The sequence below is a fragment of the Castanea sativa genome, chromosome 10 (genome assembly GCF_040712315.1).
Source record: "Castanea sativa cultivar Marrone di Chiusa Pesio chromosome 10, ASM4071231v1".
NCBI classification, from domain to species: domain Eukaryota; kingdom Viridiplantae; phylum Streptophyta; class Magnoliopsida; order Fagales; family Fagaceae; genus Castanea; species Castanea sativa.
In genome coordinates, this window is record NC_134022.1 from 3,996,587 (window position 1) to 4,021,410 (window position 24,824).

Sequence of the window (24,824 nt, forward strand, 5' to 3'; positions counted from 1 at the left end):
AAGTACTTGAGGTTGAGGCTGATGAGATCAGATTGTTGGGCTTCTTGTTCTGCTTCTTCTTTAAGCACATAAATCAAACTAGTTCTACATCTAACACAAATTCTGACAAAAACCCATAAATTAAATTGAAAAATAAAACATTACCAGATTGATTAAATTAAAAATAGACACAAAAAGAGAGAGATTCATATTGAAATCACCTTGGTTTTGAGGAGGAGGAGAAAATTATACTCGAATCTAGTCTAAGTGTATATGTGTATTTTTATACAAGATAGAAATTATATTCTAACCTAATCTAAGTGTACATGTGTGTGATACTCCCTCCTAAAAACTTAAACTCCAACCATTTCCCTCTATACCTCACAAGCACGAGTGAACGATTTTGGTACGGTGGTCCGTTAACATTTTTTTTTTATCAACCATTAAAATTAAAATTTTAAAAAAAAAGTGTAAAGGAGGTGGATGGTTGGGCTAGGCTGGGGTCTAATGATAAAGGCCCAATAAGGAGAAAAAGAAGATGGGGGTGTGTTTAGTAGAGAGTGTAGAGAGAGAAAATCTGGGTAGGGAGGAGAGAAGAGAGAAAGGTGTAAGAAAGAGAAATGGAAGGAGAAGAGGGAGGAATAAGGCTGAGCAAGAGATTTTCAGAGAAAGAGAAAGGCGAAGTTGATTACAAGACGAAAGCAGGAACAGCGTGGAGCCACTCTTACCTAAACCAAAAGCCATGGCATCCTCTCTCTTATCCCAACCAACGCCGCAAGTGGATCGCCGAACAGACCCACGCCAACCGCGAGCGCCGTGCCGAAGAAGTCGCTCGCGAGGCATTCATTCATTCATTCATCAATCCCTCCTTCCTTCTTTGGATTCAGTGTGTTTTTGGTGGCCATTTTTTTTGTTAATTTGGGTAATGTTTCAAAAATTTGCAGTATGCTCAGGAGCAGGAATTCTTTCGCCAAACTGCTCTCATCTCCAAGAAAGAAAAAGAAAAGGTCTCTCTCCACCTCTCTTTCTATTATTTTTCATAATTAGAAATGGGGTTTTGGTGGTTCTAGTTATTAAAGTTTCTGACGGGTGAATAGGAGATTTGGTGTCCAATTTCGGTCTAGGCCAAAAAACTGAATGGTGATGCCATAGGATGAAATGGGTTGTTCTAATTAATTAATTATTTGAATCATATCAAATCATCTCAGGTGGAGATGATGAAAGCTGTTAGCTTCATGTATGTTCGGCCACCTGGTTACAACCCAGAAAGTGCCAAAGCTGCAGAGCTTGCTGATGCTGATGCTGATGCTGATGATAACAAAACCCAACACCACCCACCTGAATCTGTGCCTGATCGTTCTGGTGAAGAAAAGAAGAAACCAAGGCCAAAGGATGTTTTTGGCCGATATTTACCAACTGAAGAAGAATTTGAAGTTTTGAAAAATGCTCCTCGGTATGTTTCAATGTGCCCTCATTCATGACATTAACTGACATGATGTTCGTTTGCCATTACGTCGACACGTGTTTTGCTATTTCATACTGTGATGTGATGCTTTTCTGCTGCTTACAGTCATGAACTTGTGTCAATATATGTGGAATTAACTTAACTACCATTGTTTCAGTATTATGGTATGAGTTAAAATTGTAGTGATAGGAGTTTAAATATCAGTATTGTGGGATTATTAGATGTTCTTAGTTGATTGAGTGGTGATCTGTAATGATTGCTCTAGATATTGGGATCTTTTGACTGAACAGTTTGATTGGAAGCGTTTATAAACTCTTAACAAAGGTTTTGGGAACATATTAAAAAGGGTTGCAGGGAAATTGGTGTCAGATTCTCATTATGCTTTTATTGGACAGAGACAGGTTTTTTAATTTAGTTCTCATAGCTAATGAGTGCCTCAACAATAGGATTAATAGTTTAGCACTTTGGAGTAGTTTGGAAGCTAGATTTAGAGAAATCTCATGACCATGTGAACTGGGACTGTTTAATCTATATGCTGGCTGAGGGCACTCCATTTGGCTTTAGTAGCTCTAGAGGGTTTGCAGCAAGGATTTTTTTTAAGTAAAGTAATTCTTATTAATATAAAAAATAGTCACCCAAGCAAGGAGAATTTCTTTCACCAAGATTATTTATTCTTTTTATGGAGATCATAAATAGTGTGAACTAAATTTGTGGTGGTGGTTGTCTTTCTAGTTTTTGAGTTGGGAGTGATTCTAGAGGAATTGTGACAGTCTCCCATTTGTTTTTTGTGGATGACACTGTTATTTTTTGGTGATGCTGATGCTGAACTCCTTACTTATATCAGGTCTGTTATTTTGTACTTCAAAGCGGTGTTGTGTTTGAGAGTGAATTTGTCCCACTGGGATGTTGGAGAGACTGAGGAGCTGACAGGTGTTCCTGTTGTAAAGTGGGGTTTACCATGAACAATTTGGGCATGTATTACAAAAGTATACATAATATTGTAATTCTTCCATGTTTTGGGAACTTTCCTACAGGCTTTTTAGAAATATGGAGAGTAGTTCTCTTTATAATTATATATATATATATATATATATATATATATATATATATATATATATATATATAAGCACTAAAGTTTATTAAAAGAAAGAAAAGTGTGAGCTTTATTTCACGGGAAGTATACAAGAGCTACACAACAGCTTAAATCCTAAAGTCACAAAGATTAAAACCTCCAAAAAAGAAAAACAATTATCTTCTCTAACAATCTTTGTCCAATCAAAAAGCAATCTAAGAAGAAATAACAATTGGAGCAATGAAGATTCAACCCCTTCAAAGACCTAGAATTACACTGTTTTTTTAAAAAAATATGCAAGAATAATTTTATTAAAAGAAGACTACTCCCTGCAGAGGGGGCAGGAAGTAGCCAAAGAACCTAGAATTCAACTACTTCTAAATGCACCACATAAGACAAAGGGGAATAGCGTTCCATACCTTCATGCTTTGATGGCCCTTGAACCCACCTCTTCAACAAGCTAGAAGATTTTTCTCTGAGTAAGGAATGACTCTAAAAACACCAAATAAGGAGAAAAACATAGACCATAGGTCCCTTGCAATAGCTCAATGTAAAATATAGCAATACACAAATAATGTTGTGCAACTTTTATTGTTGGGCACATTTGCAGCATGCAGCATGGATTTCTCTAAAATTGAGTTTTCTGTGGTGGTAACTGGTAGGTAATCGCAAACTTCTATGTTGATTTTCAACTCCTTGCAGTTTTTAAGGATTTTTTTATTTTGATTCCCCTCCACATGAAATCGATTATTTTTACATGGTTGAAAGGAGTCCTTAGCTTTTATTTAGTTGCTTTATTTAAAAGGGAGGCTTGAATAGGTAGTCGTCTATTTTGAGTGTGAAAGTGCTTGTGGTAGGTATATTATTCATTGCAACTTTTAGGACATAATATTAGAAGCCTTCTTCAGGCTTCTATTGTTCATCCTTTAGAAATGAAATGTCAAGCTAAATGAACTCTTACTTGGTGCTCCCCTCTGGTTATGTACAAACAAGTCGTCTTTGAATTGCTATCATTTTTGCAGTTGTTTTTAGTATAGCATATATGTTGTTGTGATTGGTGAACACTGATTTAGATGTCAATTTTATCCATGATTAATTTTTCCAGGCTGGAGACTGGAGTTGCTGGAAGGGTGAAACCATTTGGAGTTGAAGTGCGCAATGTGAAATGTCTAAGATGTGGAACTTATGGTCATCAAAGTGGCGATCGTGAATGTCCGTTGAAAGATGCTATAATGCCTAACGAAGAGAGTCGATTGAAAAGAGATGACCCCTTAAATGCCATCATTGCCCAAACAGATCCCGGTGAGGTCAGTCATATTATCCCATTGCTTGTCCTGAAACTCTGATTAGTGATTGTTAGGAGTCAATTTTTCCTTGTTGCTTACAGAAGTCTACTTATCATTGTTTACTTGGTCAGTGAATGTGTAAGTTCTGTTGGTTGTTTAGGCGTTTTTTCTTTTTACTTGATTTGTGTATGACCTTTTCTTAGGTATCAATGTTATGACTAGGGACACATTAACCATGTCTGCATGACATCTCAAAAGGACATGTAACAATTAGGATTCCCATACCCACTTGTATGTTTAAATCAATTTAGTAGACACTTGATGTGGAACTTAGCATATGCTCACCATGATGGGGTGTGAAGGGAATATACATGAATTTCCTAGATCTGTGTGATGCAAAAATAAAGAAAAATACGTGCCAAAGAAAACAATCACACAAGATAATATTTATGTGGTTCGGAAATTTTCCTACGGCCACGAGGTTGCAGTAAAAAGGGAAAAATACAAGATGTGGCCGTACAGTAGTTTTTTTTATTTTATTTTTTTCTTTCAAAACAACACACCAAACCTTGAAAAACAACGGTATTTACATCCTGCATTGCGGATTCACAATGGGCCAAGTTTCCACTCCATGAACTAAGCCTTATAAAATCTCCCATTAAAAACATTAGCACTTTTATATCGGATCAGGTCATAATTCGAATCAAACACAACTAGGTTTCACATAGCCTAATAGGATAATACAATCTACACATTTATATATTGTGCATCTCTTCTCTCTTACCCTTTCTTATTACGCTAACCTATCTTGATATATGCTTCCTTCGCATATTTGTAATCCATCATTTTATTATTATTATTATTTTATGATAGGTTAGCGTAATAGGAGTTATTTTGCTCTATTTAAGGTCATACTCTTTGTCACCTCTCTATCTAGGATATCCTTCGTCTCAACTTTATTCCAAGTAATTTTTAACCTTGTAGACCTTTTCACTTAAAGTTTAATTAAATAAACTTTATTTACTGGTAAATTGCATTGGCCTTCAAGGCACATATGAAATCATTTTAGATTACTCAGGGAACAAAGTTTGGCTTCAAACTTAGACTATAACCAACAATAGGAAGATGACATGTGTCCCTCTCATGTGTAATGCACATGACTTACTAAACCACACTTGAGTGATTGTAATCGTTTTAAATGAGTCGTGTGCATTGCACATGATAGGGACACATGTCATCTTCCTATTATTGGTTGTAGCCTTAGGCTGCAATGAAGTTAGTAGCCAAACTTTGTCCTTACTCAATTTGTTTATTTTATTTATTTTTTTCCTCATGGGTGCCACTCCCACCCTTGAATATAAATCTTCATTCCTTGTTTTGGTGAGAGATGTCCTCATTTTCCAGCTGTAATTATTGTTTGCAAAGTTGTATATTGTTTCAAAATCAAATCAGTAAAGGTCATTTTGAATCTTTTTTTACTTAAGACTTTTGTCTGAAATGATCACCCTAGAAGCAGGCATCCTTATTCACTTGCTTTGTAAAAATGTCTTGCGGTCAGAGCTAACATCAATTGTCTCCTGTTCTTTGGCTTATATCACAGCCTCTAAAGTGGGAGCTCAAGCAAAAACCAGGAATTAGTCCTCCTCGCGGAGGGTTCAAACCAGATGATCCTAACCAGCAAATAGTTGCTGAGGACATATTTGATGAGTATGGAGGTATATGGTTTTTCTATTCCAGCAATTTCTATGACAATTTTTATCTTTGGTATATTTGGATGCTGGTGTGATGACTGTCATCCCCATCCATTTTGTAGGGTTCCTCGGTGGGGGTGATATCCCCAGTTTGCTGTCGAACTTCTCTAGCAAACCCAAGAAGTCTAAAAAGAAGCATAAGCAAAAAAAGCAGGAGTCACCATCTGGTAGAGAATCTAAGGACCCATATGAAAATGAGTTTTCTGAGGATGTGGAGAGGAGGATGAAGAATAAAAAACATAGGGTGAAGGAAAAAAAGCGAAATAATTCTGAATCAAGTTCATCAGACGGTTCAGAGTTTGATAGACCCAAACAGAGCAGACACAAGCATTCTTATTTGTCTGAAGATTCGGATGCTGACAGAATTTGTAGAAGTAAAAAGAGCAGAGACAAGCATTCTTACTCATCTGAAGATTCTGACTTTGATAGGCGTCATAGAAGTGACAAGAGTAGACACAAGCGTTCTTGTTTATCTGAATATTCCAACCTTGAGAGGCATCATAGAAATGACAAGAGCATACACAAGAGTTCATATTTATCTGAAGATTCCGACCTTGAGAGGCATCATGGAATTGACAAGAGCAGACACAAGCATTCCTATTCATCTGATGATGCTGACCCAGAGAAGCATCATAGAGGTGACAAGAGTAGACACAAGCTTACACATTCATCTAAAGTTTCTGACTCTGAGAGGCATCATAGAAGTAAAAGGAGCAGGCAAAAGCAGTCTTATTCATCTGAAGATTCTGACCCTGAGAAGCATCGTAGAAGCAAAAGGAGCAGGCAAAAGCAGTCTTATTCATCCGAAGATTCTGACCCTGAGAAGCATTGTAGAAGCAAAAGGAGCAGGCAAAAGCAGTCTTATTCGTCTGAAGATTCTGACCCTGAGAAGCATTGTAGAAGTAAAAAGAGCAGGCAAAAGCAATCATATTCATCCGAAGATTCTAACCCTAGGAGGCATCATAGAATTGAAAAGAGCAGAAACAAGAGTTCTCTTTCACATTCAATTGAAGATTCCGATAAAGGGCATCGTAGAAGTAAATATCATCGTTAATAGCAGCACGATCACTGTCATCAGTCTGATCCTTCAGCAGAATGAGATTTCAAAATTCCTTTATATAATGAGCGGGCTGGATAAGTTTTATCTCATTGCAAATTAACAATCTTTGCCATCAAAAGCAAAAACTATTGTAAAGGAATCAACTCTCTTGGGTTGTTTTGTATGGAATGAGCAGGCTGGATAAGTTCGGATGGGGGGAGATAAGACGGGGGAGGGGAAGGGTGGCAGAATACTATCTCTGCTGGAAACATATTGTAAAGGAATCTACTCTCTTGGGTTGTTTTTGTATGGATCAAGGATGCTGATTATTTATGTTACTATAAGTCATGCTTGGTTTTTGTCAAACCTTTTTGTCTTACATTTGGATTGTTAAATCCATTAGTCATGTTACCCTCATTGTAGGGACATCAGTTCATTTACCCAGTGTTCCACATTAGTAAAAATACTTGAATGAGCTTCTTTGTGCGTGTATGTGTGTGTGTGTGTTTGTTTTGCTTGGGATTTCTTCATGGATTGTAAATGTGGCTAGGTTTGGCTTGTGAACGTGTGATCCTTAAATTCATATATGTAGAATGGGTGCTTGAATGAGGTAATTTTGACTTTGAGTATCTTGACATGTTTTTTCAATTAGCTTTGTGACTCTATTTGCAATTTTAGTTTTTCATCATACCATCATTCTTGTCGGTAATTTTGATGAGAGAGAGAGAGAGAATTGGAGAAAAAAATAACAATGTATTTTAAGTTTAATTAAAATTACGTTGTTCTGAGTTAAATGATACTTTAAGTTATTTATGGAAATAGAGAGGATTATATTGAAAGTGATATTTAATATTAGGAGCTAGAATAAAAACATTCCAAACATTAGTTAGGAGGATTTTTGTTTTTGTTTTCAAAATAGTATAAAAACAATTTTCAAAAAATTGAACTTGAAATTAATTTTCAGATAATAATTTTTATATTTTACGTGTTTGGCTCCCACTCTTAAGAACAATTTTCAAAATACTAAAAACAAAAATAATTGTTTGGGAGAATATTTTTATTTTTGAGATTTGAAAAATATATATTTACAAAAGGTAAATATATTTTTGGATAATGTAAGAGAATAGAGCTAATCATGTTTTTTATTTCATTTTTAATGATAAATTTCAAATTTGAAATGTGAGAATTCTTTTTGTGATAAAGATAAACTCTTAAATTTAAGAGATAAAAAAGTTTGGACAAATATGTGGGGTTTACTATTGTGGAGAGTAAAAGGACCCAAGTGGGCATATGACCTTTTGGACTGTAGCATGGAGGGCCGACCTGCTCCAGAATTAAACTCTACGAATTGGCCCATACGCCAAGGATCCGAGGATACAACCGAGGGCGAGCTTCTCCTCGGACAGATTCAAGAGAACTCAAAGCTTCATTATGAAGGTCAAGGCACAGCTCTGGAAAGACTAATGGTTAAAGGGGGAAACCCTGAATCTTCAAGGTACACCGATGTTAGAAAAATATCAAAAGAAAAGGCTGCCACTACCACATTAAAGACTCTGCACCTACCTCCCTGGCCGCATTAATGGGGAAGTGACCCCTGAACAGTAGAACTGAAACTTCTGGCCACTATTCAAAGGTACTAAGAAAAAGAAATATCTAGGGGGAGGGGGTTAGAGCAACACGTGGATAAAGTATCAGGAAAATAAGTATTTAAAGGGGATGAACGCCAGAGAAAAGGGGGGGTCGGTAACAAAGAAAGAAATTAAGAATTGTAACTTCTAAGAGAGAAAGATAAATAATACAGAAGTAGTCATCGGCTTACGTCCGATGAGGTCTATTTGCAATTATCATTTGTTATTTGCAATTGTTTGTAACTTTTAGCCTGTTATCAAGTTCTCAGTACCTCTAACCTAGGTTTCAAGCCCACACTCTACAAATTTTATTATTTAAGGCTCATTGGGCCTGAGCCCGTAATTGTCTTTGGGTCCAAGTGCAATTGTGCACTTACAACTATTTTCAATTTATTTACAATTATATCATTAAAAATATTTTTTGTATCCTGAAAACACCCCATAAGCCGTTTTCAAAATCCAGTTGTAAATCAAAAAAATAAGATATAGTTTTTTGAAAACTTTATTTAGAAAATATTAGTCAAATAATACATTCAAGTGTGGGACCTACTGTTTTATAAATTGCAAAACAAAAAACTATATTTAAATACTCTTACCAAACAACCCTTAAGTTGTTTAAATTTTAATCTTAAAAAAAAATAAAAAAGACTATAGAGTATTCTTTTTTGATGAGAATAAGTATTCTTTTTTGGCCTTTACTTTGGCTTTGGCTTTGGCATTGATGAGCAAAAGTATTCTCAAAAAAAAATTTAAAGTTTGTTTTTACTTTGGCTTTTATGTTTTCAAAATTTTCTATTTTGTTCTTCATGCTTAATTCTAATTCAGTATTGGTCATGTCATCTTTTTTTGTTAGTAATTTGACAATTAAGTACTATTCAATTTTAACTATTTTATAAAATATAACTAAAATACTGTAAAATTCAGGAATTTTATTATTGTAATAGGTGACCAATATGAAATTTGAATAAAACTTTATTTGAGAAGAAAATTTGAATAAAACAGGATTAGGCCAAAATAAAAATTTTGAAATAAAAATGATTAAATTAAAAATAATCACAAACTTTAAGACCCAAAAAATGCATTTTAATATCTAAAAATAATAATAATAATTGACTAAAAATAATAATAATAAAAATTTAAAAAATTAGACCAATCAGTTTCGTTTCCAGAATAGGTGTACGGAATAGATTGAAACTCTTTATTAAAAAAAAAAAAAATCATAGGGGCGTAAATCGTGAGTGTAACAAGTAGGTGGTGAAAACGAAAAAGGATGGGCAAGGCGATGGCTATGGCTATGGCTATGGCGATGAGGAGCAGCATGGGTACAGCCTTTAGAATAGTAGGAAGCAGAAGCATGAGCACCAAAGTCCCTCATTCTCACTTTTCCAATCGTCCCATTCCCAAAGAGGTACTCAAAGCCATCAGACCTTCTTCTTCTTCTTCTGAGTTCCGCAAGTTCCTCAACATTCCTGGCACCTCTCGCTCTGAAAACGCCTTGTTGATCTCCAAGTTCCTCAAGCTCTACACTGCCCAGGTCTCTCTCTCTCTCTCTCTCTCTCTCTCTCTGGAACTATGATTTTTCTGTTAGTAATTTGATATTTCTTCATATGCCTTCCAACTGTTCGATGAAATTCCCCTTACAAACTGTCTGCAATAATTTATTCACAATTCCTTAAGTATTGTTTAATTAATGCCCGTTTTCATTTTTCTTACTCTCCTCCATTCAAATGAATTGGGTTTTCCGTTGAGTATAGTAATTTAAATTTTCTTCATATGCCTTGCAACTGTTTGATTAAATTTACCTTATAAACTGTCTGCAATCATTCATTCACAATTCATTAATTACCATTCAATATTCATTTTTCTTTACTCTTCTCCATTGAAATGAATTGGGTTTTTTTTAGTTTTCATAAATGATGTCACTTTTGCAACACTATGATGGATTTTGATCCGTAGCTTTTGTGTTAGTGCTGCCTATGCCCATGTCCTATGTTATGGTTGTGCAACCAGGTTGCCTAGCAAGAGCATATGTTAAATATTTAGGCGTTTGTGTGTCAAACAATTAAGCATGTGGGAATTAACTAGTTGGTCAGGGGGTTGGTAGTTAGTTAGCCAAGTTGTTAGCCAATCTTGGCCTTTGTGTGTCAAGGTACTCGACTAGTACAAAAAGGTGGAATGCAATTGTAATAATTCATTCAGAATGTTATCCAAATTCTTTTCATATCTCTTCTCTTTTCTACCTTGAATTAGCCATACAAATTTCTAACCACAAGCAATTAGGTTCTTAACAACTGATATTAGAGCAGTGAGATTATGCCATGGCTGAAGGAACTCAAGTTGCACAGATGAATGAAGCCATCATTGACCTGAGACAAACTCAGGATCATCATACTAGAACCCTGAAGGTCCTAACTCAACAAGTAGGCCAGATCAATGAGGCCATGAGGAGTCTAATTGAAGCACAAGAAAGGACACAAGAACCAGCTTGAGGGCAAGGACCTGCAATGGAGGAAGTTCCTGACACCAAAATTTTTGTTTGGGGGAGGGGGGGGGGGCTGATTTCTGGTACTAGACAATTAATCGAGACAAACCGTACATGCATGCACACAATTGAACATTTTATATATGTATATATACTCTCTCTGCCCCAAATATTTAGTCGTCTATTCTGTTGTTAATAAATGAATTTCCTAACTTACCCTTTATTTTAATTAAAAAACTAATGCCCCTCTTTTATTAGAGTTGAATTCAGTTAGGCTAGTTTTGGAAGGATGATGGTAGCTGGAGAATGTGTGCGGATTATAGGGCTTTGAAAAAAGAGAATAAAAGATATATATCCAATTCTTGTAGTAGATAAGTTGCTAGATGAATTGAAGGGGGCAAGGATCTTCTCCAAACTTGACTTGAGGTCAGGTTATTATTAAATAAGGATGAGCAAGGAGGACATTCCAAAGAGAGAATTTAGGATTCATGACTGACACTAAAAGAAGGGCAGGGTCTTCTTTCTGAGGACACTATGAGTTCCTAGTGATGCTCTCTGGATTTACAAATGTCCGATCGACCTTTTTATGTATAACGAATGAAGTATTCAAGCCCTTTTGAAGAAGGTTTTTTCTTGTGTTTCTATGACATAATTGTGTTTAGCAAGACCCTTGCAGAGCATTCAAAGCACTTAAGAGTTGTCATGGAGGTCATGCAAAAGAATTAGCTTTATGCCAAGAAGTCTAAGTGTAAATTTGGGTGCCAAGAAGTTAAGTATCTTGGCTAGATTATCTTAGGGCAGGGAATGAAGGCAGATCCCAAGAATTTAACAAGTGTATTTGTGTTGTTAACAGGTGTTGTATGTGTAAAAATGATTGGGAATGGGTGGACCACCTGTTAATTCTTTGTCCTTTTGCCTCTGATTTATGGTCCTTTGTATTTAGCTTGTTTGGAATTTCCTGGGTTATGCCTAAACATGTGTTTGAGTTGCTTGCTTGTTGGTTTAGAGGTGTTGGGTGACATAGGTCGGCATCTGTTTGGGATGTTATTCCGCATTTTGTTATGTGGAACATATGGCGAGAACGGAATAACATAATCTTCAAAGGGGAGGAGCGTTCTATCATCGAGTTGAATCACATTTTCCTTATTTCTTGTTTGAATGGAGGACTGGTTTGAGCGGTCTTGACATGCCTCGGTTTTAGATTTTGTAGATTTATGTAATTTTGGGTAGACTTTTGCTTTCCTTGTACACATCCTGTGTACCAAGGAATTTGATTCTTTTCTTGTTTTTTTTCAATAAATTTTTTATTTACCGATCAAAAAAAAGTTCCTTGAAGGCTTTGAGGAGCTTTTTAGGTCTCACAAAATACTATAGGAAATTTGTAAGAGGTTATGGGCAAATTGTAGCCCCATTGACAGCTCTACTAAAGAAGAATGCATCCATGTGGAGAGATCAAGCATAAGAGCCCTTCAACAAACTCAAGGTAGTTGTGTCTATTACTCCTGTGCTAGCCTTGCTATATTTCATTAAGGCATTCACCATTGAGTGTGATGCCTGTGGCCAAGGGCTTGGAGCAGCCTTCATGCAGGAGCAGTGGCTTATAGCTCCTTGAGGATTGGGTGTACTCAAGGTTTTAGCCTTACAGGTAAAAATCTTTGGGCCTAAGAGGGCATTTGAATTTGTCCCCTAGGTTCTTTGGTTCTTTCTAGGTAATCCAAAGAATTTGAGAGGTAGCCTACAAGCTATTCTTTGGAGGGTGAGAAATAGTCGATGTTTTGAAGATATTGAGAGATCTATTCCGGACCTCAAGCTATTCTTTTTTAGAACTTTATTGGATTGGTTGTTTGCTTTGCAAAACCAATCATTCCCTTCTTTTATTGATTTCCTAGATTCGTGCAATTTTTGCATTTGATTTGTTGTCCCGTTGTACATTCCTTGTGTACTAGGGTGTTTCCTTTTTTATATCAATAAATCTTATTACTTATCAAAAAATTGGAGAGGTAGCCTACATGTTGGATCTACCCCCCAATTTGCAGATTCATCTTGTGTTTCCTTTTTTCTTTTTTGATAGGTAAGAATAATTTTATTGAAAAGAGACTACTTCATGACGAAAGACGCGAAGTACCCTGAAGAATTACAATTGGAAAAAATATTTACATATGAATTGACTCTATGAAATTTCGAACAGAAATAAGACCCAAAGCAAAGGACCACTCATAATGAGAACTAATGAAGGATGCTAGCAATTGAGTTGATGTGGAGTGACATTCACTCCACATCTTCAAAGTACGTTGATTTGTTTCTCTCTAGATAGTCCATAGGCCATTGCACACATAAAGGAACAAGGTTCCAAACAGCTGACAAAAGATTACATCCCCTAATCCACCATCCACATAATGAATCAAGAACCTTCTCCGGTAATACCCATTGAATCCCAAACATCTGAAAAACATGACTCCATAAGTCAAAAGCCACACTGCAATGTATCAAAAGGTGGACCACAGTCTCCCCATTGCATCGACACATACAACACCAACTCACCATTGCATAACCCCTCTTAATAAGGTTATCACAAGTAAGAATTTTCCCCCAAGCTGCTGTCCACACAACAAAAGGAAACTCTACGAGGAGCCTTAATCCTCCATATGGCTCTCCAAGGGAAAGACATAGAAGATGAACCCCGTAAGGTCTCATAAAAAGATCTCACAGTGAAATCCCCATTTCTCCTTAGTTTCCATCTCATCTGATCTTCCCCTTCCCTAGCAGGAATATAAGATTCTAGCAAATGGAGGAATGAAGCCACCCCATAAATCTCCGAGTCATTAAAATTTCTCATGAATCCCACACTCAAATTCCTCTTCGCCCACCTCCTGTCTCTCCAACAAAGATTCCACAGATGCATCCTTATCCAATGCAGTTTCAAATAGCACCTCCCGTGTTTCATGTGTCATGCCTTAAGCCTGAGTTGGGCCAACACAACCCCTATACCCACACTGCCTCCTGTTGACAAAGAAAGAGATCTGTCAATTGAGCTTATTGCCATCTTGCAAAGGAGAATGATCAAGCTTGGAAACGAGGCTGCAATTGAGGTGTTAGTTCAATGGCAAGGTGTTTCTAAAGAAGATGATACCTAGGAATTGCTCCACAAATTGGGGCTTTAATTCCATCACCTTGTGGGCTAGGAGCTTGGAAGAGGAGGGGTATGTTAAGCATCTAGAGCAAGACTAACATGTGCTGCTTATGTCCTAGTTATGTTGTGCAACTGGGTTGTCTTATAAGAGCATTTGTGCAAAGAGATTAGCTATGCCAAGCATAAAAATTCTAGCATGTGATTAAATAATTATGCATGTGTTTTAAACAATTAAGCATGTGTAAATTAACTAGTTGGTTAGGGGCTGCTAGTTACTGCTTAGTTGGCAATTAGTTAGCCAAGTTGCTAGCCAATCTTGGCCTTTGTGTGTCAAGACACTTGACTAAGACTTGGTATAAAAGCTGGAATGTAATTGTAATCATTCATTCAGAATATTAAGCAAAGTCTTTTCCTAACTTCTTATCTTTTTCTCTCAGTTCTTCCTCTTTTCTCTTGAAGGCCTGGCTACCTTGAATTAGCCACACAAATTTCTAACTACAAGCAATTAGGTCCTTAGCATTATGCCTATGTGACGTAGGACAAGGGGGAACAAACAAAATCTGATTTAGAACTGTTGGGGCAGATCTGGTAGCACTTGGTTTTTGAGGGTTTAGGGGTAGGTTTTGATGGGGAAAAGGCTGGAAAATAAGAGGGATAATAGGGTTTCCAAAGGGGACAAGGATTAGTAGGGTTTGGAATGAAACAAAGGAGAGCTGTGAACAGAGATACGTGAACAGTAAATCACACCTAGACTCCTAAGCATCACACCTATGGTTCCTTGGCATCACACCTCGGAGAAGGTTGCATCACACAAACCATAAAGAAAGCTTCATATCTCTTAAATTCTGAAAACATTAATCCTCTCAATAGAAAGCATTACAACTCTTTAAATAGAAGTCTAATATCTATTCCTAGTTGAACTAGGATTTCTTAAAACGCTAATAAGACTTGAACTGTTTGCTACTTAGCCCATTGCCTCCTGCATGACTATGTTGTCATAAAACTATAACACTTTGAATTTAATTTTTTCCTATTGACTGAGTTTATTTGAGATACAAATACATATGGTCAATCCTAATTAGATGAAGAGTATCCTCAATGCTGACCTGAGTTTAATTGGGACTAATGCCAATGAGGCTCTGTCTCAAATGGCGTGTCCTCCTATTGTAAAGTGAAAGGTGGAGGATGAAGTTGTGAGTTCAAGACCTACTGGATGTGTGTAGTTATTTTTAAAAATATATATTAATTGGGACCAAGGTTAAGGAGTGAGTTGGATATCAGCTTCATATGTGCCCAAGCTATCATGGGGTTAAAGTACTCCTTTTTGGGTGGGCTTGGGGCTCAGGCTATAGGGCTTTTATCCATTCCCTGTCTCAACTTACATAACAAAAAAGTTGAGAGAATCAATTTCATTCACGTTGTTTTTACTTCATTTGCAGCTGTTTACTTTTTTCCGTTCTCTACATGTTCAGTGATATTGTGATCTGGAATCTTCTCGATTTGCATTTTTTAACATGGTAAATTGGCATTCAGTGATGTTGTAACGTGGAATCTTCTCGATTTGCAACGTATAACATGGCTAATAGGCATTCAGTCGCTACACTTTCTGTTTGGGATCAATCTTGTTAGTTGTTATAACCTCCTAATTCCAGTGACCAACTTGTCAACTGACAAAACACATAAAGCAATACTTACAAAATAAATAAACAAATAATTACCATAAAAGAAAATTCAGAACAAGTGATGAGGTTTTTGTTTATGAAGTCCTGGAACAGCATTGCCAAATGGTGATTGTCTAAACAGAATTAAAGATTTGTTTGAACATGTAGTTTACCCATTGTTTTCCTTGTTATCTTTGCTGAATGGTGAGAAGGCTTGCATCTTATTCCATTTTAGTCTATTCTTCTACGAGTAACACATTATTTTTTATTTATTAAAACAATGAATTTGATTGTCTTTGGTGGCTTGACATAGCTATTTTACCTATGTAGAGCCCTGGGATAAAAAAGGATAAAATTTGGGAGGATAACTTGAATAAATTATTACATGGGAAAGACAGAGCTGGGTTACCAGAGATTGCTAAATTGCTGTCTCCACAATTCAACCAACAAGGAGGCATGAACTCAGAGTCAAAAACTGTTGACAACAAACACCAAAGGGGCGCGAAAGCAAAAGGAAGGAAGAAGAAGTAGGACACTATTCCAGCATTTTCTGCATGGACTTGAAGAGTTGAATCTTTTGAATGCTTATGTTCCTATCCAGATTCTTGTCTATTGCATTTGAACATTCATTACATTCCCCTTTCTTGAGCATCTTTATTCAATTCCATAATATTAACTGGCACATGTTTTATGTACACCAGTTTATGTGGCAGATGTAGGATAATTGTTTAAGGTAATCCTGTGGAGATGCTTAGAATTCTTAGCCAGGTTAAGTTGAGAATTCCAAGAGCTTGGGCTATAAATTTTTACTTGCTGAGTTTATGTTAGAGGTTGGACCTTGATGCGAAGAGTGTCCTCTGCCAATACAATGTGAAGCAGGTTTATGTTTGGGAATCTACATTTTCAAAAATTGAGGGGTAAAGTTGTCTACCAACTACATCTTCTAGACCTTGCAAAAGCAGGGGCCTAGAGCAGTGTGTACAACCTTTGAGTTCATGACATTACTTGGTAGACATAGTTCTATTATGGATATAATTATTCTTTGTGAAAGGATTTTTTTTTGCTTTCAATCTTCTTGCCAAAGATGCAACTTTATCTTATTTTTCCTCTCTTGTGATCCGTTTGGATTGAGAGGGAGAGAGGGGTAGTAGAGGGAAGTGAGTAGAGTTTGCATATTTTCAGCCAACTCTACTTTACTTTTTTCCACTCTCATTCCCTCTCTCTTCAATTCAAACAGGCCATTATAGTCTTGTACATTTTTTTGGGTACATGGATTCAAATGTCATTAAAACCGGTGGTAATAGGCAAATAGCTATACCCTTGACCCTTTGAACATCTCCTATCTTTGTAGTTTGCACTTGTGGAAGCCTATGTTTGTAGTGCTCTCTAAACTGGGGTGGTAATTCGTGTTCGCGGGTCGGGTTTGTGTCGTGTTAAGTTATGAGTATTTGGCTAAATGGGTTGATCCGAACCCGACCTATTTAGTAAACGCATCAGGAATTCTCAACCCGAACACAACTTATTTATTAAACAGGTCGACCCGATCCGACACATTTAACTCGTTTAATTGATAAGTCATGTAAAAGTCAATACAAATAATCCGTTTAATAATCTATTTGATTAATAGGTCAAGCCTAACCTATATAAATTTTATCAATTTTCATATTTCTAAAATTAAAATACAGTTACAACTATAAATATAGTAATAAACATATAAAAACAACCATAAATTAAGCAATAATATATATATATATATATATATATATATATATATATATATATATATAAAACTAATAAATTAATAAGCTAAACAGGTCAAACGGGTCAGACAAGTTCGCATGTTGAATATGAACCCGACCCGTTTATTAAACAGGTTAGCTGTATCAACCCGAATATGACCCGAACCTGTTTAGTTTCAACTCATGACTTGTTTATAAACAGGTTAGTCGTGTCGGGTTTGCGGATCGTGTCAAATTTTGCCACCCCTATCTCTAAATACATGTATGGTATATATTGCGAAAAAATATTAAAAAAAGAAAAATAATATTAAAAAGGCCATCTCCATTGGCTTTATATGCAAGCGAGAACCTTCGTAATGATCAAGGTTGATGAGCAATTTGTTTAGCCAAAAAAGGTTGATGGGCAATTCAAGGATTTGTTTAATGAAACCATTTAGTGATCTTAATAAGTCCAATAACATGAGTGAAAGTAAAGTTGCATTTATTATAACTTGTCACACTTTGGAAAGTTGTGTTTTTAATTTGTTTAATGAAACCATTTAGTGATCTTAATAAGTCCAATAACATAAGTGAAAGTAAAGTTGCATTTATTATAACTTGTCACACTTTGGAAAGTTGTGTTTTAAACATTATTTATAAGTAATTGTATGACTTTTATATATATATAGCTTCGATGCTTTTGTTGGTTATATTAAGTTACTATCAACTTTAATAGTCTTGCGTTTTTTAATGAATAGGTGAATAAACACCTTTGAAACTTTTTTTTTTTTTTTTTAATAAGAAAGACCTTGCATTTGAATTAAGGGAGGCCGTTCAAATTAGCCTAAAGTACATCAATAATATCTTGTGGTACATCTTCCATCTAGACATGTAAAAGAGGGGAAGAAACTGCTTGTCTTGCAATTGGTTATATTAAGTTGCTAGCAACTTTAATAATAAGAGTTTTATCATAAAAGAAGGGGTGAAACATGGTAGATAGATTTTAACCTAATAGACACTGAGAATGAAAAATCTTAATTTAGCCCTAGTCAACTTGAGGATTGGCCAAGTAGACTTTGATTGTTAAGTTAGTAGACCAGTGGAAGAAAAAAGAAGTAAAAAAATGGTAGATTAACAACTCCAAAGTTTGTATAATTAGTTCAATGGATAAAAAGGGTATTTATAAGTATGTGAGGAGCTAGTTTTGGGTCTTCGAGTGTAAAAACTCATCCTGCAAGACTTGTCGGTTAGTCGTCCCTTCAATTGTGATGGTTGTGGGGTACATTAAATGTTGACATGAAAGGAGTTAGGGAAAACAATTTTTAAGAATAATTATAATAATTTTTAAGGATAATTATAATTATAATAGCCAAACAATTGAGGTATTGAATTTATAGGTCAATAACCAAGTCAATACTAAGTCAATCAAGATAACTGTATAGTTCAATTTTCAATTTTATCAAACTTACCCGTTTGCTCAAAAAAAGAGAAAGAAAAAAAAAATCATGGTTATCATTTTTATATTTGAAATCGGAAAAAGAGAATGGATAGGAAGCAGGAATGATTGCATTTTTTTCAATTTGCATTACTATTAGATTAATTATGGAGACAGAATATTTTTAAAAAGAAAGAAAAAAAGGTGGTTGAAGAAGTAGCGAGAAGAAGGTCGGGTTTGGTCTGGGCCTAAGTCATGCGGGCCCAGCTCAAATTTAAAATTTAAATTGAAAAGAACGATACTTGTCTCTGTGGTGAGAGAGAGAGAGGGAGAGAGAGAAGGTGTAGGGTTTTAGAAAGAAAGGAGCAGTGGGCAGTGACAATCTCAGAGAAATGGCATCATCGCGTTGGAGGGCAGTGTTTGGGGGAACGACGACGCTTATGAGCGCCGCAAAAGAAAAAGCAAAGACGACGACTACTACTACTACTACTACCAAAGCAGCTCGTTCCAACATCGGCATTCAGAAGGTGCTTCAGATCTCTCCTCAACTCGGCAAATTCCTCGACGGCGCCACCGAGTCCTCTCGCACCCACGCCGTCAAGAAGGTCTGGGAACACATCAAGCTCCACCACCTCCAGGTCTCTCCCTCTCCCTTTTCTATAATCATCTAATCATTTACATGTTATGGGTTTTTAATTTTTTTTAGACTCTTTTTCTATTGATGCTTTTTTGTTCAAATCTTTATCTTTAACAAGTAATAATGATGAACTTGTGGAAATAAGATAAACCCATATAAATTATTTTAGTAAATGGCCATTTTTTACTTTGTTCTAACAGTTTCTCCCTCCCTATTGATGTTTGTGATGCTTGGAGGAAAGACTCTGTTTTTGTTTATGCTCTTTTTAATAAAGTTTGGGTCTGTTTCAGATTAGCTTATTTTGCTCAAACTGAAATTTTTTTCTGAAAGGAACGTAAATAAAGTCAAAAGTTAGCCACAGACACATAGATAGTACTAAAAAAACGTATACAGTAGCAAAAATATGCTGAATTAAAAAATAAGCTGTTTGTTTAATTTGGAGCCAAATACACACTTAAAAAAGGAGTACAGCCTAAGTTCATGAATGGTTGGAACATAATTTGAGAAGACCCATGAGCTCAGCCAACACAGAGGAACTCTTAAGCTGTTAAATTGTCTCACTTTATAATGATTCACAGATATACACTTGTCTCTACTTCTGCTTATCAGTGGCTTCATTTTTAGATTTGTCTATAGTGTTTTTTGTCCCAATTTTAGCAGTTCTTTTGCTATCAGCATGGCCTACAACATTTGTTTATTGTCGATTCTTTAGTGTTTGTTATTGTCATATCTAATGCATGACAAGCCATGGTGTTTTGCAGAACCCTGCAAACAGAAAGGAAATCATTTGTGATGAGAAGCTGAAGTCCATTTTCGATGGGAAAGAAAAGGTTCAGTTCCAAGAAATTGCCAAGTTCCTGTCCAACCATTTTGTGAAGTCCAGTTAATGCTTGCCCTTCCGATGCTCTCTATATCGTTGTCTAGTAGTGACTTGAAAGATCTTTTTGTTTTTTCATTTTGCTAACATGTTGAGCTTTCTGTTTAGAAAACCCAGTTTGACTTACAATTGGGGAAATGATGTGGGAAAATGTGTGATAGGTCTTGTATGTAAAGGAATCTTGGGTTCACTCTGGTGGCATTTTGGTGGGTTAACCATGTAAGCTCTATGAATGGAAAAAACTTTATTTGTTCTTCTCTACACTATCTTTAGACTGATATTGTGTGATGCCGGATTAACTTGTCACTAGAATTGTTTGTGTACATTGTTTAAGGATACTTCACATTTGACTCAGAATCATCAAACAAGTGAGGAAAGGTTTATGAAAGGCTAGACAAACAGATCACAATCACCTTCACTGGATCAAATCCCTGCAAAAACAGTCACCCTTCAAAAGCCTTTAAACAGTGTATATAAACCATTCTAGGGACTTCCTATTTGAACCTCAACTCACACCCGTTCACCCTTCAAAGGCATCAAACACTACACTACAGTTTCAAAGCCTCAGAATTAGGATGTCCTTTAATGCCATTAATCCAAATCTGAGTTCATTCATGTTTCATAATATGCTTGAGGAATCCTTCACTTCTCCCAATTCCATGAACCCAGGCATTTCTATTAATCCATAGAACATAGACCTGGTTATTCATGGAAAAATATCGTATCATTGATTATGGTTTCTTGATTAAGATGAACTCGATTTTGCTATCCTGATCCCCTAGCTTCCCATTAAACATTTCTGGTTATTGGTGGTATTATTGATGGGCAAAACTTAGGTACGTTAACTTAGGTGCAATACCTTAGGTTCCCCTCTTAAATTTAAACCATGTGTATAAAATATACAACTCAGCAAACGGCGTTACAAAGAATTGATGTCTCTTTTTTTTTTTTTCTTTTCTTTTCCCCTACTTTCTCTCATCTTTTCCCTCACATGCGTGAAAACCAAATAACTTCAAACACTTTTACCCTTATTTTCCCAAGAAACAAACAGATTTCAAACTAAAATTTTGGCTAAAACTCAACAGATCTTTGGCAAGACCCCTTCACAACCATACCTTGCATTGATTCTAGTCACCATGTGTGGAGGCAGAGTGGTTTCACTTTTCACCCACAAGAAACTCCATGCTTTTATAGAGAACCAAGCTAAGAGAATGAAGAAGATGGCGGTGCATGGCGGCTACGGAGGGGTTCGTGGTGGTCAGTTGGAAGGAACAACTCTTAATCACTCTCTCTCATTGTGTTTCCGTTGATATGGGTTCACCTTATCGATCCATGGCTTGAATTTTTGGTCAATGACTTTCCTATGATTAGTTGTTGATCAATAATGAGAAGAAACTGTTTTTGAGAGAGGAAGTGTGGATTGCCACTGCTTGGTAAGTAATAAAGAGGAGAGGATTTGAATAAAAAGCCAAAGAAATATTAAACAAAATTGGTAGGGCAGATCTGAAATCTTAAACAGCCAAAGAAATATTAAAAACCTATTCATGTCTTTGAAGGAGGAGACTTAGTGGAAGAAGTTTGGTGGGGCAGATCTAAAATCTGAAACTGACTTATTTGGTTCTCTATTGCAGGCCAGTCAGGGGAAAAAAAAAAAGCAAAGCAAAGCGACTAAGGCATTATGTTTTAACGCCTGTTTGCTGAGTTGTATATTTTATACATGTGGCTTAAATTTAAGAGGGGCACCTAAGATACTGTACCTAAGTTTTGCCCATTATTGATTATAGTTTCTTGATTTTGATGAACTCGATTTTGTTATCCTCATCCCTTAGCTTCCCATTAAAGAAATCTGGTTATTGAGTGGCTATTAATCCAAAATATGATAAATTAAGGTTACAATACTTTGATTTTACTGTACAATACTGTCGCCAGGAGCACCAATAATGCCCTTGTACAAACAAATATGAGCGAATTTAGAGAGAGAAAACTATTGTCAATAACTTTAATTACATATTCAACTATAGCCACTGTGAATAGTGGTCATAAAGGTGAGAGATAGAGTGAAATCGAAATGAATTACTTTGTTTTCATTTTTGATGATGCTAAATTGAGGATTTTTTTTTTCAAAATAACACCATTTTGCTAACAATTTTGTTAGTTAGTAACGTTTTCAAACTATTTAAGAAACTAACATTTCAAGTCTCTTAGACTCAAGTTCACTGTAGCAACTGGAGTCTTAGAGACTCGAGTTCCATGTGCTGGCAAAATTGAGGTAGAAAAATTATCCTTGTGACTTGAGTTCCCTAAAGACTGTGAAGAAGACCAAAACAAAAACCATGAACCACAAAGATCAAACCCAAAAAGAAGAACCCAAATAGAAACCATGAACCATGAAAATCAAACCCAAACAACAAAGAAGAAACAACAAAGGCTCTAGGAGGCGGCGACGACTAAACCCAAGCAACGAAGATCAAACCACGACGGTGAAGGCGATTGAACCTAGGCGGTGAAGGCTCTAGGTAGTGGATGCAAAGGCTTCATTTTCCTCTTTAGGTCTTTAGGTTTGTTGATGTTTCTTCATTTTCTTCTCTAGTCTCTAGGTTTGTGGAAGTTTCATTGTTTTTCTTTGAGTTAGGGAGACTCAAGTTCCACGTGGATAATTATCTACCTCAACTTTGTTAGCACATGGAACTCGAGTTGCTATAGTGAACTCGAGTCTAAGAAACTCAAGACGTTAGTATCCTAAATAGTTTGGAAACGTTGCTAACTAACAAAATTGTTAGCATTTTGGTGTTAAATTGCAAAAAAAAAAAATCCCTCAATTGAAAGGAATCAAGTGTGAGAGAAAGTAGAATTGAAATGAATTTGTGTAAGTGATAATGAAATAGAAAGAAATTTTTGTTGAAGATTTGATGTTTGAATGTGGATTTCAATGATTTTGGGGGCTTTTATGAAAATTTTGAAAGTTTGGGGGTCTTGTATAAAATTTGGAAATTTAGGGGTCAACTATAATTTTATAAGAGTTCAGGTCAAAATATAATTTTGAAAAGTTTTAAGGTCAAAATATAATTTTGAAGAAGCTTGGGGATCAAAGTGCAATTTTGGGAAAGGTTTATATGCTGGTGGGCTGTTCAGTTTTTTTATGTTTAAGTTGGGCCTAAATTTTGATGTGGGCTTGATATACATTGTTTAACTAAAAGTTATGTGTGGGCTAAAGCTTTTTTGGTGTTGTAGTTGCTGTGTTTGTGTGGGCTTATTTTGAAATTTGAATTGAACGTTAGTCTTGGTTTAGTTTGGACTGGGCTTAATCTCTTTGTGCTTGTTGGGTTTAAATTAATGGGTTTCATATTGAATTTTTTATTTTATTTAATTTTAGATGTAACACCATGGTATCCACTCTATGATAATTGATTTTTATTACATTAAGAGAATACTAGTTTCATTACACAGTACTTGATTTCATAAAAGTAAAGTATCATACAAAAAGAAAAGAAAAGAAAAATCACTCCGCAGTCCACACTATAAATACTAATTACTATCTTAAATATTTATAATTCACTTAATAATATAAAATTTACAAAAAAAAGTGAAAAAAAAATTACCTAGTATTTGATTTTTTTAAAGTAAAGTACCATACAAACAAAAAAAGAAAGAAAAGAAAGATAAAGATAAATCACTACACAATCCAAACTCTAAGTACTAATTTCTGTCTCAAATATTTATAATCCACATAATAATATAAAATTTACAAAAGAAAAAAAAAGTGAAAAAAGAAATTTACACAATATTTGATTTTTTGAAAGTAAAGTACTATACAAAAAGAAAAAAAAAAATAAACATACTTTACACCACATTCCACACTTTAAATACAAATTACTATCTTCAATATTTATTATCCACTTAATAATATAAATTTTTTAAAAGAAATAGAAAAAGAAAAACAAAATTTATTAAGTACTTGATTTCTTGAAAGTAAAGTTCCATACAGAAAAAGAAGAAGATAAATCATTCCATAGTTCATAATTTAAATACTAATTACTATCTTAAATATGAGTGATTCTACTTTACATTCCTTTTTTTTTTTTCTTTTTTTTTTCAATTTGAGTTTATCTATTATTAGTGAGATTACATAGGAATGGATTTTTAAGAAATTAAAATTTAGAATTTGAAATAGAGTAAATTATTGGATTTAATGTGTGCTAGTTTTTAGGAAATAAATTTCAAATATTCGTGAGAGATATTTAAATAAAGAGTGCTAATTTTTAGGAAAAAATTTCTCTAGTAGTTTTTTTTTTAAAAAAATTTTGTTAAATTATAATTTTAACCATATTTTATATTTTTTTAAGAATAAGAATTATCTAATTAACTTAAGGGTATTTTTGACATTTTCTAAAAGTATAACTGATTTTCTAAATCTACAATGCAAATAGATTGAAACCTAGATGTTTTATTTGACAACATCGGACTCTATCAAGTCAGTTGAACCAAAGACTTTGAGGGCATTTGGATAGCCCGTCCACGTCCAAGTTTTGTTTTTTTGTTTTCAACGCGTGTTTGTTACTATTCATTGGTTATGAACAGTGATTTTAGGCCAATGAACAGTAAATTTTGAAATGAACAGTGATTTTTACTCCTTTAAAAATTATTTTGCTAAAATGTTTTCAGTT

At 35.2% G+C, this 24,824-nt stretch overlaps 3 protein-coding genes across 3 annotated transcripts; all 3 read left to right on the forward strand.

Annotated features, from left to right (window-relative positions):
• Nucleotides 1-520: 520 nt before the first annotated feature.
• LOC142613762 (uncharacterized) lies at nucleotides 521-7,067 on the forward strand. The gene is made up of 6 exons (XM_075786248.1): nucleotides 521-818; nucleotides 924-986; nucleotides 1,188-1,432; nucleotides 3,622-3,823; nucleotides 5,403-5,517; nucleotides 5,616-7,067. The coding sequence occupies exons 1-6, from the start codon at nucleotides 600-602 to the stop codon at nucleotides 6,605-6,607; spliced, it is 1,836 nt and encodes a 611-aa protein (XP_075642363.1). The 5' UTR covers nucleotides 521-599; the 3' UTR covers nucleotides 6,608-7,067.
• A 2,369-nt stretch (nucleotides 7,068-9,436) lies between these two features.
• LOC142611609 (uncharacterized) lies at nucleotides 9,437-16,561 on the forward strand. The gene is made up of 2 exons (XM_075783695.1): nucleotides 9,437-9,754; nucleotides 15,824-16,561. Exons 1-2 carry the CDS (start codon nucleotides 9,491-9,493, stop codon nucleotides 16,022-16,024), a joined length of 465 nt encoding a protein of 154 aa, XP_075639810.1. The 5' UTR covers nucleotides 9,437-9,490; the 3' UTR covers nucleotides 16,025-16,561.
• Nucleotides 16,562-18,945: 2,384 nt separating this feature from the next.
• LOC142614206 (protein TRI1-like) lies at nucleotides 18,946-20,421 on the forward strand. Its single transcript, XM_075786770.1, has 2 exons — nucleotides 18,946-19,284; nucleotides 20,045-20,421. Exons 1-2 carry the CDS (start codon nucleotides 19,039-19,041, stop codon nucleotides 20,168-20,170), a joined length of 372 nt encoding a protein of 123 aa, XP_075642885.1. The 5' UTR covers nucleotides 18,946-19,038; the 3' UTR covers nucleotides 20,171-20,421.
• The last annotated feature ends 4,403 nt before the right edge of the window (nucleotides 20,422-24,824 follow it).